The following is a 14,553-nucleotide window of genomic DNA, read 5'->3' as shown; positions in this document are numbered from 1 at the left end:
ATGGTAAATCTTTCTACAGGAAATTTTGGATGCTACTTTATCTGAGGTTTAATTAATAAACATTCATGGATGATATGTGTATTGTTTTTTATAACTGCAACATTGAGAACTTTTGATTGTAATATAAATTGGCTTAGTATCCGATAAAAGTAAATTATGTTTTTACTATTAATTACTTATATATCATTACTTCCAAGTATGTATAAGCTTCGATTAATGGAAATTATAATTAAAAATTTTCTACGACTTTAATAGACGTCATGAGCAGTTAGCGTGGTCACAACGTTTATTCTCTACATTTACATAATTTTAAGCGGAGTAAGTCTATATTGGGTAAACAGTCTAAAAAGAAGCACCAGTAATAGAGCCTTCTAGGTCAGGTGTAACCCTTTTGAATTTTTTTATAATTTGTTGTTTTAAATATAGTACATTATGCAAAACAAACAAATTCAAACATTAGAAACTTGTCGTTGCCCACCACTCTAACTTTTTCTTTAACCGTACCTGGATTTCGGTCAATTGTCTCGCGGTCGCCTTACAATGCGTCACGGGTACAAGAGTGACAGAGATATTTTAACAACGGCTCTCGGAAACCAAGCTGAAATGTGCAGAAAATTCAGAGCCTTCTTCATTATAATATAATAAAATGTAAACTGTAAGGTACCACTAATATATAAATAATCGTCCGGTTATCCTCGTGATTGGGCATATTTTCACCTTAAAATTACGCTTAATCTATTGATATTACTTTTACAAATGTTTAATTAATATTATAAAAATTAAAATTTTTGATTGGGCATTGGATGACTGGTTTATAAGGGTGCTACAATTTCGATCGGTTCATTGCCATTGGATTATACCACGGGACTCCATGCTACAACTGCTACATAACATAACGAGACATGGAAAAGTGATATGTAATAGCTAATTAGGGACCTTTAAATTATATTATGACCGATTACATTTCCCAGAGTATACTTCGTAAAAAACAATATTGTGGTATTTAAAGAAATGAAGAAATACAATTTTGTATACATTCGAAAGTATTGGTTTCAAAATTTTGGTTTAAAACATGGTGTAACTTCAATGATGTATAATATTTTAAAGACACATTCTTGAGGATGACGGAAGAGCATCTGAGCTAAATCCTAAATAAGAGAATAAAAGAATATTCAGAACCAATATACTGATTATTTACTAAGAATATTAGAGTACTGGACTTTTAGTCCCAGTTTGGCCTGAAGAATGTGTCTTTGAAATATTAAGCATCATTGCTGTAACACCGTGTATAGTCTCTAAATCCTTTTAGAAAAACTCGAGCATCATGTAGATGACAGAATTCTGAAAAATTCTTAATAATGTAGAAAGTTATTGTATTCTTCAATTCTTGTGTCTATAGCATATACTGTGATTCAATGTACTACATTGTTGTAATTAAACATTCAACAAATTTGTATAAATTGATAAAACAAGTTTATATTTACTTTTCTATTTCTTGCGATGTATCTAAACCAAGAATATCTCGCAAAGAATCATCTAAATCATCTTCATCGATATGTAATTGCGGATAATCTACCTGGATTTCATGTTCAACGCCAGCAGCAGGAATATCCTGTGCAAACTGGTCATTGAAAAAATCTCGCTTGCCTAACAAGTCATCGCAGCCTACTAATTGATCCATGCCATCTACTTCGCAATTAGTTCCATCGATTCTTAAATTTGAATATCTTGTGAGTAAAACGGTTCGCCACGCAAATTCAAAATGGGCAACGGTAAGATGGTTATTGTCGCCTTGCTCGCTTTTCAAAAGACCAAACAAATTTTCTAAAGGATCTTGATTTAAGTAACGAAGGTTCAATTCCTGGAAAACCCAATCTTTGCAAATCTATCCATAAATCATGAAAAACGAATAAATTGCTTAGCAAGACTTTAGGTGTTGGCGTATTTACAGCACTTCCGTCATAATGATAAAATTTTAAAGTTTCTGCTTTTAATCTATAGCTTGTCCATTTACGAATATGATCGGACGTCGCAGAAATTGGAGCTCTGGTCGAATTAGATTTTTTATCATTACTACTACTACCAAGAATAGAGTCAAACATTTCGTCTATCTCGTCAAATATTTCTGCTGTAATTTTTGCCGTGAAATTGTTTTCAGGATCGTTACTCCACATTTCTCTTAAACTTTCTGCTATTGACTTGCTGACTATCTGAGCAGATTTATTTACCTTCATCTTACTCCTTGAGGAAGGAAATAAATGGTCTTCTGTTAATTTCGTCATATTACCCTGACAATATGTATAAAATAACTTTACAACATCAGACCAATACCCAATCTTCCCACCCCAGTGTATCGTATTGCCAGGATATTGAGATTTAATGTTAATACCCTGAGTAGAAGAAGGGTGCTCTTTCAACCATTTTTCATATCTCCCCCTTAAAGATGTGACAAAAGTTTTAATAATGTGTGGAACATCTGCAATTATATATATTTTATGGTCGTAATTTGGGATTGTAAAGAAATTCCCTGATTGATGAACGTTTGTCCTTCCGCGCAAGGTTAGCTAAGGCCTTTCTGTTCGGACCTCCTTGATCGGATACAACAGCAACAATGGTTAAGCCCATATCTATTAAATCTTTTATGGTAATTAACAATAAAGTTTCCAGCTCTGCGCCACTCATAGCCGATTTTGAATAATAATACGACAGAGGCTGTTTCCTTGGGGTATTTATACTTTGAATCATAAATACGAGAACATGATCCACCAAATCACTTTTACCACTAATAAAGCCGGATACGGAGGCCATCCCCTCTGTGTAAATCAACCTTCTTTTCAAGCATGTCTCGTCCATTGTAAGTACAAAAACTTTATCTAAACTACTTAGCCTAGCTACATTCTCTTTAATAGCATTGTATAAAATATCATTTTTACTGGTTTTATAGGAAAACGTTTAATTGTTCGAGAAATGGTCTTTCTATCGGGCAATATCATGGTATTACCTAAAAATGTGTAGCACTTATTACTACGACGCTGAATATCAACAGCTAGCATTTTCTCGCCTTCTCCGTAACGACGTCCATGAATGTTTCGATTTTGGTTATGAATGTTCATTGACACTATTTCTCGAAGAGCTTTAGAATTTATATTACCATAGGAAGGTTGGTCTTGCAATTTCTTTTTCAATTCTTCGCATTCCTTCATTTTGTCAAAATACTTTTGTTGCATTACACAAAAATCATTATACGAATTTCGTAATTTCGTTAGCAGTATTTTAGTTTTCGGAGAGGGGTGGCGTATCTAACGAAATGCCCCGCGTCTTGTGCCACCTTTTTTATTGTCAATCGTTCAGTTGAATCTATATAAATTGAAAGTAATTATTATTAATAACAGCAGAATTCTTCTTAAATAATACCAAACAAATAAAGCGAAATATAATTCACATACTTGAAGGTCGCCTCTTTCTCTTGGTATTCGTATTTTCAATCATATTACTCTCAACTTTCTGCAGAATACGGTTATTAATAATTTCATAAATGTATATGTCTCGAGAAGGTCGAGTTAAAATTAATAGTATGTGACGCATTTGCATTATTGAAATAAATGGAGATTATATTATGAAGTATCACTTCCTTTTTATTATATAAGATTAAAAATTAACGCCTGCGTTCATATTTACATATTAGTGAAAACCCATACAGCATCCACATGACTAAATGATATCTTTACTATGTATCACATGACAGTTACTATAGAAGCCTCTCGCGTTAAGGTCGAAATTTGGCACCATAATTTATGAATCATTCGACTATGAGCGCTAACGTGGAGATTAATTTAGAAAGCGCCAAGAAGGAAAGATTGTAAGAGTGACGGAAGCGAGTGTCGTGTGCTGACAAGGAAACAATTACTATTATATAAGTGATCAGGACAGGTTAATCGGGGATTTGGAGAACAAATTTTGAAAATTTGTATAAAAATTACGCGAAATTTTTTTTCAATAGACAAACTGAAATCGGGCGAGTGGCTTTGTTTGGCAGGGGCTTATAGCAAGTCACCAGGATGGTTATAAGCTAACAGGTCGGTTAATCTATACAGATTGGACTTTGGGCGATTTTTATGGAGTGTACAAACAGCGAACAAGAAAGTAAAGATAGATTAAGCAATTCGGAGTGTTTTATGACAGGAATTTTGGCTGATACTGAAGAAAATGACGTTAGGACTATTTTGAAACCAACGCATTGTAAAAGAAAGATAATAAGCGTCGATTTAAAATTTTAATTTTAATAATTGCTAGGTTTTAAGATGGCTTAATGTATGTTTTTCCAAATTATATTGTCGAGAAAAGCCACGGCTCTTTCAGCCGTGTCTATAGAATATTTGTACCTTTAGAATTTGTAATGTTGATTTTTCTTTATTATAAAAAGTAATTTGTAGTTTTCAGTATTTTGTTTTAAAAGACTACATCCCTTGGAAAAATGAAGCGTTAAAAACGATTAGTTTGTAAGTGCTGTATGTGTATGAGAATAAATAAAAATATAATACGCATGCATGTATACCTCCGATGCAAAGGTACACAGTGATATAAAAAACCATTTGTTAATTACCTCAGGATATGTAATAACCGGCTCGTGATTGTCATTCAAATTATAATTTATGAATGATGTGGAAGGTTCATTATGCAAAATTCGACTTGCACACAAAGGAGCTTCGTCAGTATTTACAGGTGTATTTACAAGTGGTATCTCAGCAGCTTTAAGAATGCGCAAAGAAATTGTTTACTTGAAATAGTTAAATAGAAATAACGTAAAGATTAAGAGAAGGCAAAGACAGGACAAAATTGTATTATTAATGTTCGCGTTCAGTTATTTGACATAAGTTTGTACAGTCAATTTAATTTTCTGTTCATCCGAAATGAGCTATTACGATAAATTTATTTAACATTTGATGTACAAAGCGATAAAAAAATTGTATGATTCAGCAGATTTAATTACGTCAGTAAACCAATTGAATATTAATGTTACATTCGCGACTATCATACTTCTTGTTTACCCTAATGAGTTTACATTATTAACGTTTTCAAAATTATCTAGTTACCTTCATTAACAACATTTGAATTAATTGTTATGAACTCTGCTACTTGTTCGTCACTTAAAGATTGTGCCCCGTGTACAATCGGATATGCTGTGCTCACAAGTCGTTTTCCAGCTTGCGTACATTTATAATCAGTAACATTAAAGTGACAGCTGCAAACAAAGCGGCTTCTTGAAAGGAAACTGATGGGTAAGCAAATTAGGTCTTCATTGCCAACAATTTGTATCCATCTTTTGCATCTGTTTTTAAAAATTTAGTAATCATAATGAATTTTTTTAAAGTACAAACACTAATATTGCATGCAGAAAACAATTAAATATTGACAAAGTGACTAATATTATAGTGTCATTGATTAAAATTTCTAAAAAAACTATATATACTAAAATCTTAGTTAACTCTATTCTGTGAACTCTGCATGTGCTGCTTGAAGTTAGTCTCTTTTCATGCTTTAACCACTATCTCTCTCAGCCCTGGAGGAACAGACTTTTCTATTTCATTGCGTATTCTTATTTCTAAATATTATTAAAACCGCATTATTATTTTTTCAAATTTCTTTCAGAACTTTATGTGACCTATTAATTTAAAATTGTACGTATATAGGTCTATAATATGCACGTACACTCTGGGAAATTGAATCGTTCCGAAATGTCAAACGAAATTAAATAGGCCTAAGTTAGCTGGTGGACAAGATTTTTCCTCGTTGCACAGCTTACCTGCTACACCACTGAGTCCCAAGCAATAAACAGAGGGCAATAAACCGACCGAAAATGACTAACCCTTATATACCTGCACTCGAATGATCAATCAAAAATTCTAATTTTAATATTATTAATTAAACATTCTTAAAACTGGTATCAAAACATTGCTTTTATTTTTAAGATGAGAATGAGCCCAAACACGAGGCTAATCGTACGATTATTTCTGTATTAGGTGTATCCTATATATATATATATATATAATTCATATTTTATTAAATTCTAATGAAACTCTGTTTTATTTTGTATTTGTGTTACTTAGTAAATTAAAATATATATAAAACAAAATAGCAGAAAGGATCGACTAACAATTATCGGAGTTAATACGATGTCAATGAAAATAGGAATTTTTCAACCTTCAAGAAAGGGCGAAATATAAATTATGTACAAAAATATTATTAAATAATGGATAAACATTTATTTCATTTAAATATATATGTAATTAAAAGATATGCGTAAATACTTTAAAGTCCTATCTAAATTTCTCAAAAAAAAAGTTTTATTAGATTTAATTAATTCGAGAACTGCAAGATAAATCTAATACAGAAATAATCGTCCAATTAGCCTCGTGTTTAGGCTCATTCTCATCTTAAAAATAAAAGCAATGTATTGATAACAGTTTTAAAAATGTTTAATTAATAATATTAAAATTAGAATTTTTGATTGATCATTCGAGTGTAGGTATATAAGGGTTAGTCATTTTCGGTCGGTTTATTGCCCTCTGTTTATTGCTTGGGATTCGGTGGTATAGCAGGTAAGCTATGCAACGAGGAAAAATCTTGTCCATCAGCTAACTTAGGCCTATTTAATTTCGTTTGACATTTCGGAACGATTCAATTTCCCAGAGTGTATATGCGTAACGAGCAGGCATGCTATGTCGCTCAAAGCTACAGCTGCATGCAATTTCAATTTGAAATATATAGTAAACTACTGAATGCAATTAAAAAATAATAGAAGGGTTTACGAAAGGTCTTGAGATATGGTACAGGAATGTGTGATATAGGCTAGCGATGTCCATTTAAAAAGGAAAAAAAAAGGAATAACTACATTTAGATCTTTCTATAATTCAAATAATTAATGGCAAAAAATAAAAAGAAAGTCACATTAAAGGGACACATTTAGAACTGTGAACATAGAGATAACGTTTTCAATTGATGGAATCATTGAACAGATTTTTTCACAAAAACCTATATTATGGCTTCCCCTCTGTACACAGGGACTGTCAAATAAAGTGATCTAGTGTCCGAAAGCGAAAGAGTCGCGATGAAAATCAATAGGCGTATCATTGATTGATGATACATAAAGAAGTGAACAAGCGGCTCGTTACGTTTCTTCTTCACTAATACAGCTTCGCGGAATAAGCAACATGTTTTTATCAATGTAATAATCGGTGAAATTAGAGTAAGAGAAAGATAGTGTGCAATTATTTCTCTCTCTTTCTTTCCCTCCCTCTCTCTTATTCACATGTACATACAGAAACCTTCAAATATTAACTGTGTTATATTCAACAAAGGTAAAAATAAACCTACTACTGTGTGTATATGTTTGAAATTCAAAAAAAGGCTAGAAAAAAGAGTACCCTAATTCCTTTTCACTCTGAGTCCATCAATTGTTAGAATAGCAATTGAAAATATTTCATTGCGTGTGGAAGTAGGAATGATAGAGGGAAGAACAAGTTAGTTATGCATTTCTCTGTCTATCATTAATGAATCGTGCGCCAATATCCGCCATTAGGAATTATACGCTTTGAAAAGCTGGATAATTTTTTCTACATAATTTTAGGTCATGCTATATATATATATATATATTAATCCCCTAACCTTTGAAGATCACGTGGAAAACGGAAGAAAGTGCAATTCTCTTTTCCCTGCTTATGACCGCATAATGTAATACAGCACACTGATCGAGTCATGCTGTCCAAATTTCTGAAGTAATTGGTTGATAAATGATAAGAATCCTTTCCTGTGTTAGCCTGTTCAGTTGAAAAATCCTGTATTTAATAATTCTGAAATTATTCTAGAAGTGTAGCCTAATAGTATTGAAAAAATTAATAAAAACCAATTTGTAAACACTTTATGACGCATGTTTATTACATATTAAGGCGATTCATAATAAAATGAATGAAGCAATTCCATCCACAGAAAATTTCATGTATCATAGCATCTTATTAATTTTAATAGTCTCATTGGCTCTTGATAATAAATATATTATTCTCAGCAAAAGCCTGTAGGGATGATGAGTTTCAAAGGTTTTTGTTTTTACTGATAGATATGTAATGAATTTTCAATCGGATAAACACGTGAACAGAGAAAATGACAAGCAATTTGCAATTTTAATTCCAGTACCGAATAACGAGGATGTAATTAGAATTTTGTGGACACTTGTTTTAAAAAAACTATTTCTAACATATACTAAAAACTCATTTCATACTACAAGTTCTGTTCCCTCTATACCCATACAGGACCAAATGACTTAAAGATATCTTTTAAACATAATTTAGTCAATTGGATGACTAAAATAAGATTATAAGAGAACTTTTAGTCAAGTGTGCTGTAGAGGTATTATTAATGGGATATATCACCAAAATAAACCAAATAAATCTGATAAGTTTAACCAGTTAAAATGAAAAGTTTTACCAACTTAATTTGCACTACAAGGATATCAGCTATACTATACTACCAAAATATTTTTACAAGTTTGTCCAGAATATAAAATAGCTCTTTCAGTAAATATATGAACAATGTATAAGATAAAATATGTTACTGCATTCGAATAAAAATTCTGAGTTATTCCACAAGTTCACTATATGTGGGTAATTGCAATGGGTATGAAATGTCCTTTCGTAATAAGAATGCCTTTGGCACCACAAGTTCTGTCAACTGTATTATGTCATTGGGAGAATACGCATGTTTCACCAAAAAGATTTGACAAGTTGAAAATGCTAATATGATACTTTTACCAATTTAATTTACTTTTTAAAAATATCAGATATATATTAGTAAAAATTCTGTAAAAGTTGGACTCCAATATAATACATTACTTTGTGCAAATGTATGAACAATGTATAAGATAAAAATAAATGTTACTTCATTCGAATAAAAATTCTGAGTTATTCCACAAGTTCACTATATGTGGGTAATTGCAATGGGTATGAAATGTCCTTTCGTAATAAGAATGCCTTTGGCACCACAAGTTCTGGCCACTATATTATGTCATTGGGAGAATACGCATGTTTCACCAAAAAGATTTGACAAGTTTAAAATGCTAATATGATACTTTTACCAATTTAATTTACTTTTTAAAAATATCAGATATATATTAGTAAAAATTCTGTAAAAGTTGGACTCCAATATAATACATTACTTTGTGCAAATGTATGAACAATGTATAAGATAAAAATAAATGTTACTTCATTCGAATAAAAATTCTGAGTTATTCCACAAGTTCACTATATGTGGGTAATTGCAATGGGTATGAAATATCCTTTCGTAATAAGAATGCCTTTGGCACCACAAGTTCTGGCCACTATATTATGTCATTGGGAGAATACGCATGTTTCACCAAAAAGATTTGACAAGTTTAAAATGCTAATATGATACTTTTACCAATTTAATTTACTTTTTAAAAATATCAGATATATATTAGTAAAAATTCTGTAAAAGTTGGACTCCAATATAATACATTACTTTGTGCAAATGTATGAACAATGTATAAGATAAAAATAAATGTTACTTCATTCGAATAAAAATTCTGAGTTATTCCACAAGTTCACTATATGTGGGTAATTGCAATGGGTATGAAATATCCTTTCGTAATAAGAATGCCTTTGGCACCACAAGTTCTGGCCACTATATTATGTCATTGGGAGAATACGCATGTTTCACCAAAAAGATTTGACAAGTTTAAAATGCTAATATGATACTTTTACCAATTTAATTTACTTTTTAAAAATATCAGATATATATTAGTAAAAATTCTGTAAAAGTTGGACTCCAATATAATACATTACTTTGTGCAAATGTATGAACAATGTATAAGATAAAAATAAATGTTACTTCATTCGAATAAAAATTCTGAGTTATTCCACAAGTTCACTATATGTGGGTAATTGCAATGGGTATGAAATATCCTTTCGTAATAAGAATGCCTTTGGCACCACAAGTTCTGGCCACTATATTATGTCATTGGGAGAATACGCATGTTTCACCAAAAAGATTTGACAAGTTTAAAATGCTAATATGATACTTTTACCAATTTAATTTACTTTTTAAAAATATCAGATATATATTAGTAAAAATTCTGTAAAAGTTGGACTCCAATATAATACATTACTTTGTGCAAATGTATGAACAATGTATAAGATAAAAATAAATGTTACTTCATTCGAATAAAAATTCTGAGTTATTCCACAAGTTCACTATATGTGGGTAATTGCAATGGGTATGAAATATCCTTTCGTAATAAGAATGCCTTTGGCACCACAAGTTCTGGCCACTATATTATGTCATTGGGAGAATACGCATGTTTCACCAAAAAGATTTGACAAGTTTAAAATGCTAATATGATACTTTTACCAATTTAATTTACTTTTTAAAAATATCAGATATATATTAGTAAAAATTCTGTAAAAGTTGGACTCCAATATAATACATTACTTTGTGCAAATGTATGAACAATGTATAAGATAAAAATAAATGTTACTTCATTCGAATAAAAATTCTGAGTTATTCCACAAGTTCACTATATGTGGGTAATTGCAATGGGTATGAAATATCCTTTCGTAATAAGAATGCCTTTGGCACCACAAGTTCTGGCCACTATATTATGTCATTGGGAGAATACGCATGTTTCACCAAAAAGATTTGACAAGTTTAAAATGCTAATATGATACTTTTACCAATTTAATTTACTTTTTAAAAATATCAGGTATATATTAGTAAAAATTCTGTAAAAGTTGGACTCCAATATAATACATTACTTTGTGCAAATGTATGAACAATGTATAAGATAAAAATAAATGTTACTTCATTCGAATAAAAATTCTGAGTTATTCCACAAGTTCACTATATGTGGGTAATTGCAATGGGTATGAAATGTCCTTTCGTAATAAGAATGCCTTTGGCACCACAAGTTCTGGCCACTATATTATGTCATTGGGAGAATACGCATGTTTCACCAAAAAGATTTGACAAGTTGAAAATACTAATATGATACTTTTACCAATTTAATTTACTTTTTAAAAATATCAGGTATATATTAGTAAAAATTCTGTAAAAGTTGGACTCCAATATAATACATTACTTTGTGCAAATGTATGAACAATGTATAAGATAAAAATAAATGTTACTTCATTCGAATAAAAATTCTGAGTTATTCCACAAGTTCACTATATGTGGGTAATTGCAATGGGTATGAAATGTCCTTTCGTAATAAGAATGCCTTTGGCACCACAAGTTCTGTCAACTGTATTATGTCATTGGGAGAATACGCATGTTTCACCAAAAAGATTTGACAAGTTGAAAATACTAATATGAAACTTTTACAATTTAATTGCCTTTTTAAAAATATCAGGTATATATTAGTAAAAATTCTGTAAAAGTTGGACTCCAATATAATACATTACTTTGTGCAAATGTATGAACAATATATAAGATAAAAATAAATGTTACTGCATTCGAATAAAAATTCTGACTTAACCAATATTTAAATAGAAAGAATATAAAATTTCTGACCTTCTTTTACCAATCAATTGAATATTTTTAATATTCCTCCTGGCTGCTGAACGAAAACTGGTGATGGCAATAAATAACTTCTTCACAGAATATAACTTAACTGGAACAAACTGTAGTCGTTACACAGATTTCCCGCCAATTTCGTACACTTCCACAAATTTTCAAATTTCTAAGGTAAACTTAATCTGATGTAAACATCAGCAAATCAGGCAGTATGCTGTCGGTCCAGTAGAACGATTAAAACATTTAGAGCCATCAAAATCTGTATGCTTGCGCCATCTGCTATAAATCGAACAAACTATAGTAAGCAAAACGCACTTTACTCTGTAACCAATTTTAAAGATATACTATCACGCCACCTATGAAGTGCTGCCAATTATCAGCCTTAATATTAGTTAAATTCTTAGGTTGGCTAAAGATTGCCTTCGAGCTCTGAGGGACAGATAAGAAAGGGTGGGGGTAGCTGAGTGTCCTACCCCTGATCTTGCCCAATCTTGTCATGCATTCTCGCCCAAAGCAGCCCAAAGATTGCCGACTTGACAACCGACAAGACAATTGTTCTGTACTCCATTGGACGTTCTGTCATATTTAATAATAATTAGTATTGTTATTATAATATGTATATTTAAAAATGACAGAATTTTCAAGCAAACTCTAATACAGTACTTCTTGAGCAATTGAGAATTATGGCTTTAGAAATAGATGCTAAAACTATCCATCATAACAATTTAAATATGTTTGAAACAATAGAAGAAAGACTGAATATTATTTCTTTGAAAAACATAGAAGAAGATCTTGATATAGATGAAAAAATATCTATTTTGTTTTTAATGTGTAATCACCAAAGTGTGGAAGATATTATTCATTGTATTAATAATACCAGTGACTTCAATAATATTTTGACTCAGTTTGTATTAAATCATTGTTTTTTTGAAAATTGGAAACATAAGCTTTTAGAAGCAATTGTTTTGATTAACAATAAAAAAATAATAAAAAAATTAGGCATACCTTTAAGGCCGTTACACTTATTATATGCTCCAAATATACTATCATATTCCAAGCACATTTCAACCCTAAAGAAATGTTTGTATAATCTATGTGAACAATTAAATGAGAATGAAACAAATGTCTTAATTGCAGCTATCAAGAAAGATATACAAACTGAATATCACTCTGGTTTAAAAAATATTTCATCTTTAGAATTACATATTTTATTTTGGCATGATATAAAATATATCAATATTTTACCAGGTATACACATATTATTATTTTGTTCTCTTTGTATTATTCACTATGATCATATTTATCTTATCCATCTTTAGGTTTCAATGATGTAAATATTAAAAATTTATATGAAAATCTAAAGAAATTAAATTTAGCAAATATTATCTGTGAAGATCTTAAACAACAAGAATCTGTGCTAAATAATATAAGAATGGTACCTACTCATTTTAAAAATCTATACAATATTAAAAAAGGACTTTGCATCATCATCAATGAAAAATTATTTTTAGGACCCCAGGTATTTAAATACTTATAACTTGATAAGTTTGTTATGATTCAAATATAAAATATGTTTTGTTTTGCAGTATAAAGATCGATATGGCACAAATTTTGATTGTGAAAATCTAAAAAAAACATTTAAGGGTCTTGGTTTTGAAGTATGTATATATAATGATATAAAGAGAGAAAAATTAATAAATATAATGGAAAATCTTCAAGATAAAATCTATGAAAATCCAAAAGACCCATATGATTGTTTATTTTTTTGCATATTAACCCATGGATATAATGGTAAATTTATTAAAAATAACTAATGAAGTTGACTTTCTGAATAAAAAGCTGTTTTTAATTAATTATTTCATATCTTTAAACAGGAGGAGTTGTAGCTTCAGACAAGGGAAAAATTTCTTTTGACACTATGAATGATAAGATTTGTTCATCTATATTAAAAAATGTTATTAAAATTGTAATTATCCAAGCTTGCCAAGGGACAGTTGCAGGTAATAGTATACTTTATTTTTCTAAAGTGTAGAATAGTAGATGAGTTTATGTTATATAACTATAGTACTTCAATATTTTATATCCTCCTTTAATGTAATATTAAATAATACAATTGTGAACAGTTAAGTAAAAGTGATATCTATGCAATGATCATTGATAATTATTGAACTAATATGACATGAAATTAGTGGTTTGAAAGATATTATTAAATGTCATGCTAGAAAGTGCTGTAGTCAAATAACTCAATACTATGTTCCATTAGTAGAAAAGAACCCTGCTTATGACTTATAAATTTAAAAATGTGTCTTTCATAATGATGATTTTATACATTTATTATAACAGGAATACCACCAGACTCTTTTTTAACAACAGATGAGATAAATGAAACAATTTGTTCAGATGTTACACGCTTTAAAAATTTTTGTATGTTTAAAGCAACTCTGGGAGGCTACAAAGCAATGCGAAATGAAGTAGAAGGTAATTTGTAAGCTGATTTGATTGAAAACTATTATATTATTTACTCTGATCATACAGGAACTTGGTTTATTCAAGAGATATGCCGTGTTTTGCAAAAAGGCCACCCAATCAACTTTCACGCATTTACATCAGAAGTAATAAAATCAGTAGAAGAGAAAAGAGGAATCCACGAAGGAAATCCAGTAGCTCAGTTGCCTGAAGTATGTTATAACCGGTTAATAAAAGACTTTTTAATTCCTAGTTATTTACCACAAAATAATGAATAAAACATTAAACAAATAAATTTAAAACTGCAGATAGGTTTTACAAATGAATTGTTACAGAATTATTTGAAATTCTATGTGTGTAATTTTATAAAGTAATATATTTTTATAAAATCTAAGTAATGGCATTTTTTTATACTTTTTGGGAATTAGTAAGTATGGGTGTACCGGAGCATCCTGGGGGCTTAGCGGCTCTGTAAATTCATTAAATTCAACAACTAACTTGAGTCTT

General features: G+C 30.3%; 2 protein-coding genes across 3 annotated transcripts; one reads left to right on the top strand and one right to left on the bottom strand.

The window, feature by feature from the left end:
* Positions 1 to 3,262: 3,262 nt before the first annotated feature.
* Positions 3,263 to 12,035, bottom strand: LOC136784917 (uncharacterized). The gene is made up of 7 exons (XM_066745871.1): positions 11,937 to 12,035; positions 11,578 to 11,859; positions 7,666 to 7,817; positions 5,094 to 5,329; positions 4,604 to 4,749; positions 3,447 to 3,504; positions 3,263 to 3,357 (listed from the first exon to the last, which is right to left on the bottom strand). Exons 3-7 carry the CDS (start codon positions 7,755 to 7,757, stop codon positions 3,263 to 3,265), a joined length of 627 nt encoding a protein of 208 aa, XP_066601968.1. The 5' UTR covers positions 7,758 to 7,817; positions 11,578 to 11,859; positions 11,937 to 12,035.
* Positions 12,036 to 12,105: 70 nt separating this feature from the next.
* LOC136784914 (caspase-8-like) lies at positions 12,106 to 14,422 on the top strand. 2 transcript variants are annotated; one of them, XM_066745867.1, is made up of 6 exons: positions 12,106 to 12,828; positions 12,900 to 13,099; positions 13,167 to 13,371; positions 13,455 to 13,580; positions 13,924 to 14,058; positions 14,116 to 14,422. In XM_066745867.1, exons 1-6 carry the CDS (start codon positions 12,264 to 12,266, stop codon positions 14,322 to 14,324), a joined length of 1,440 nt encoding a protein of 479 aa, XP_066601964.1. In that variant the 5' UTR covers positions 12,106 to 12,263; the 3' UTR covers positions 14,325 to 14,422. The 2 variants fall into 2 exon arrangements, with proteins under 2 accessions (XP_066601964.1, XP_066601963.1); XM_066745866.1 differs by having other exon boundaries at positions 12,106 to 12,849.
* The last annotated feature ends 131 nt before the right edge of the window (positions 14,423 to 14,553 follow it).

Source organism: Prorops nasuta, unplaced genomic scaffold, assembly GCF_024137725.1.
Source record: "Prorops nasuta isolate Cenicafe-Biocafe unplaced genomic scaffold, Cenicafe_Pnas_1.2 PNAS00097, whole genome shotgun sequence".
Lineage (NCBI taxonomy): Eukaryota > Metazoa > Arthropoda > Insecta > Hymenoptera > Bethylidae > Prorops > Prorops nasuta.
The sequence above is the reverse complement of the archived record's forward strand: the minus strand, read 5'-3'. Positions and strand labels throughout refer to the sequence as shown.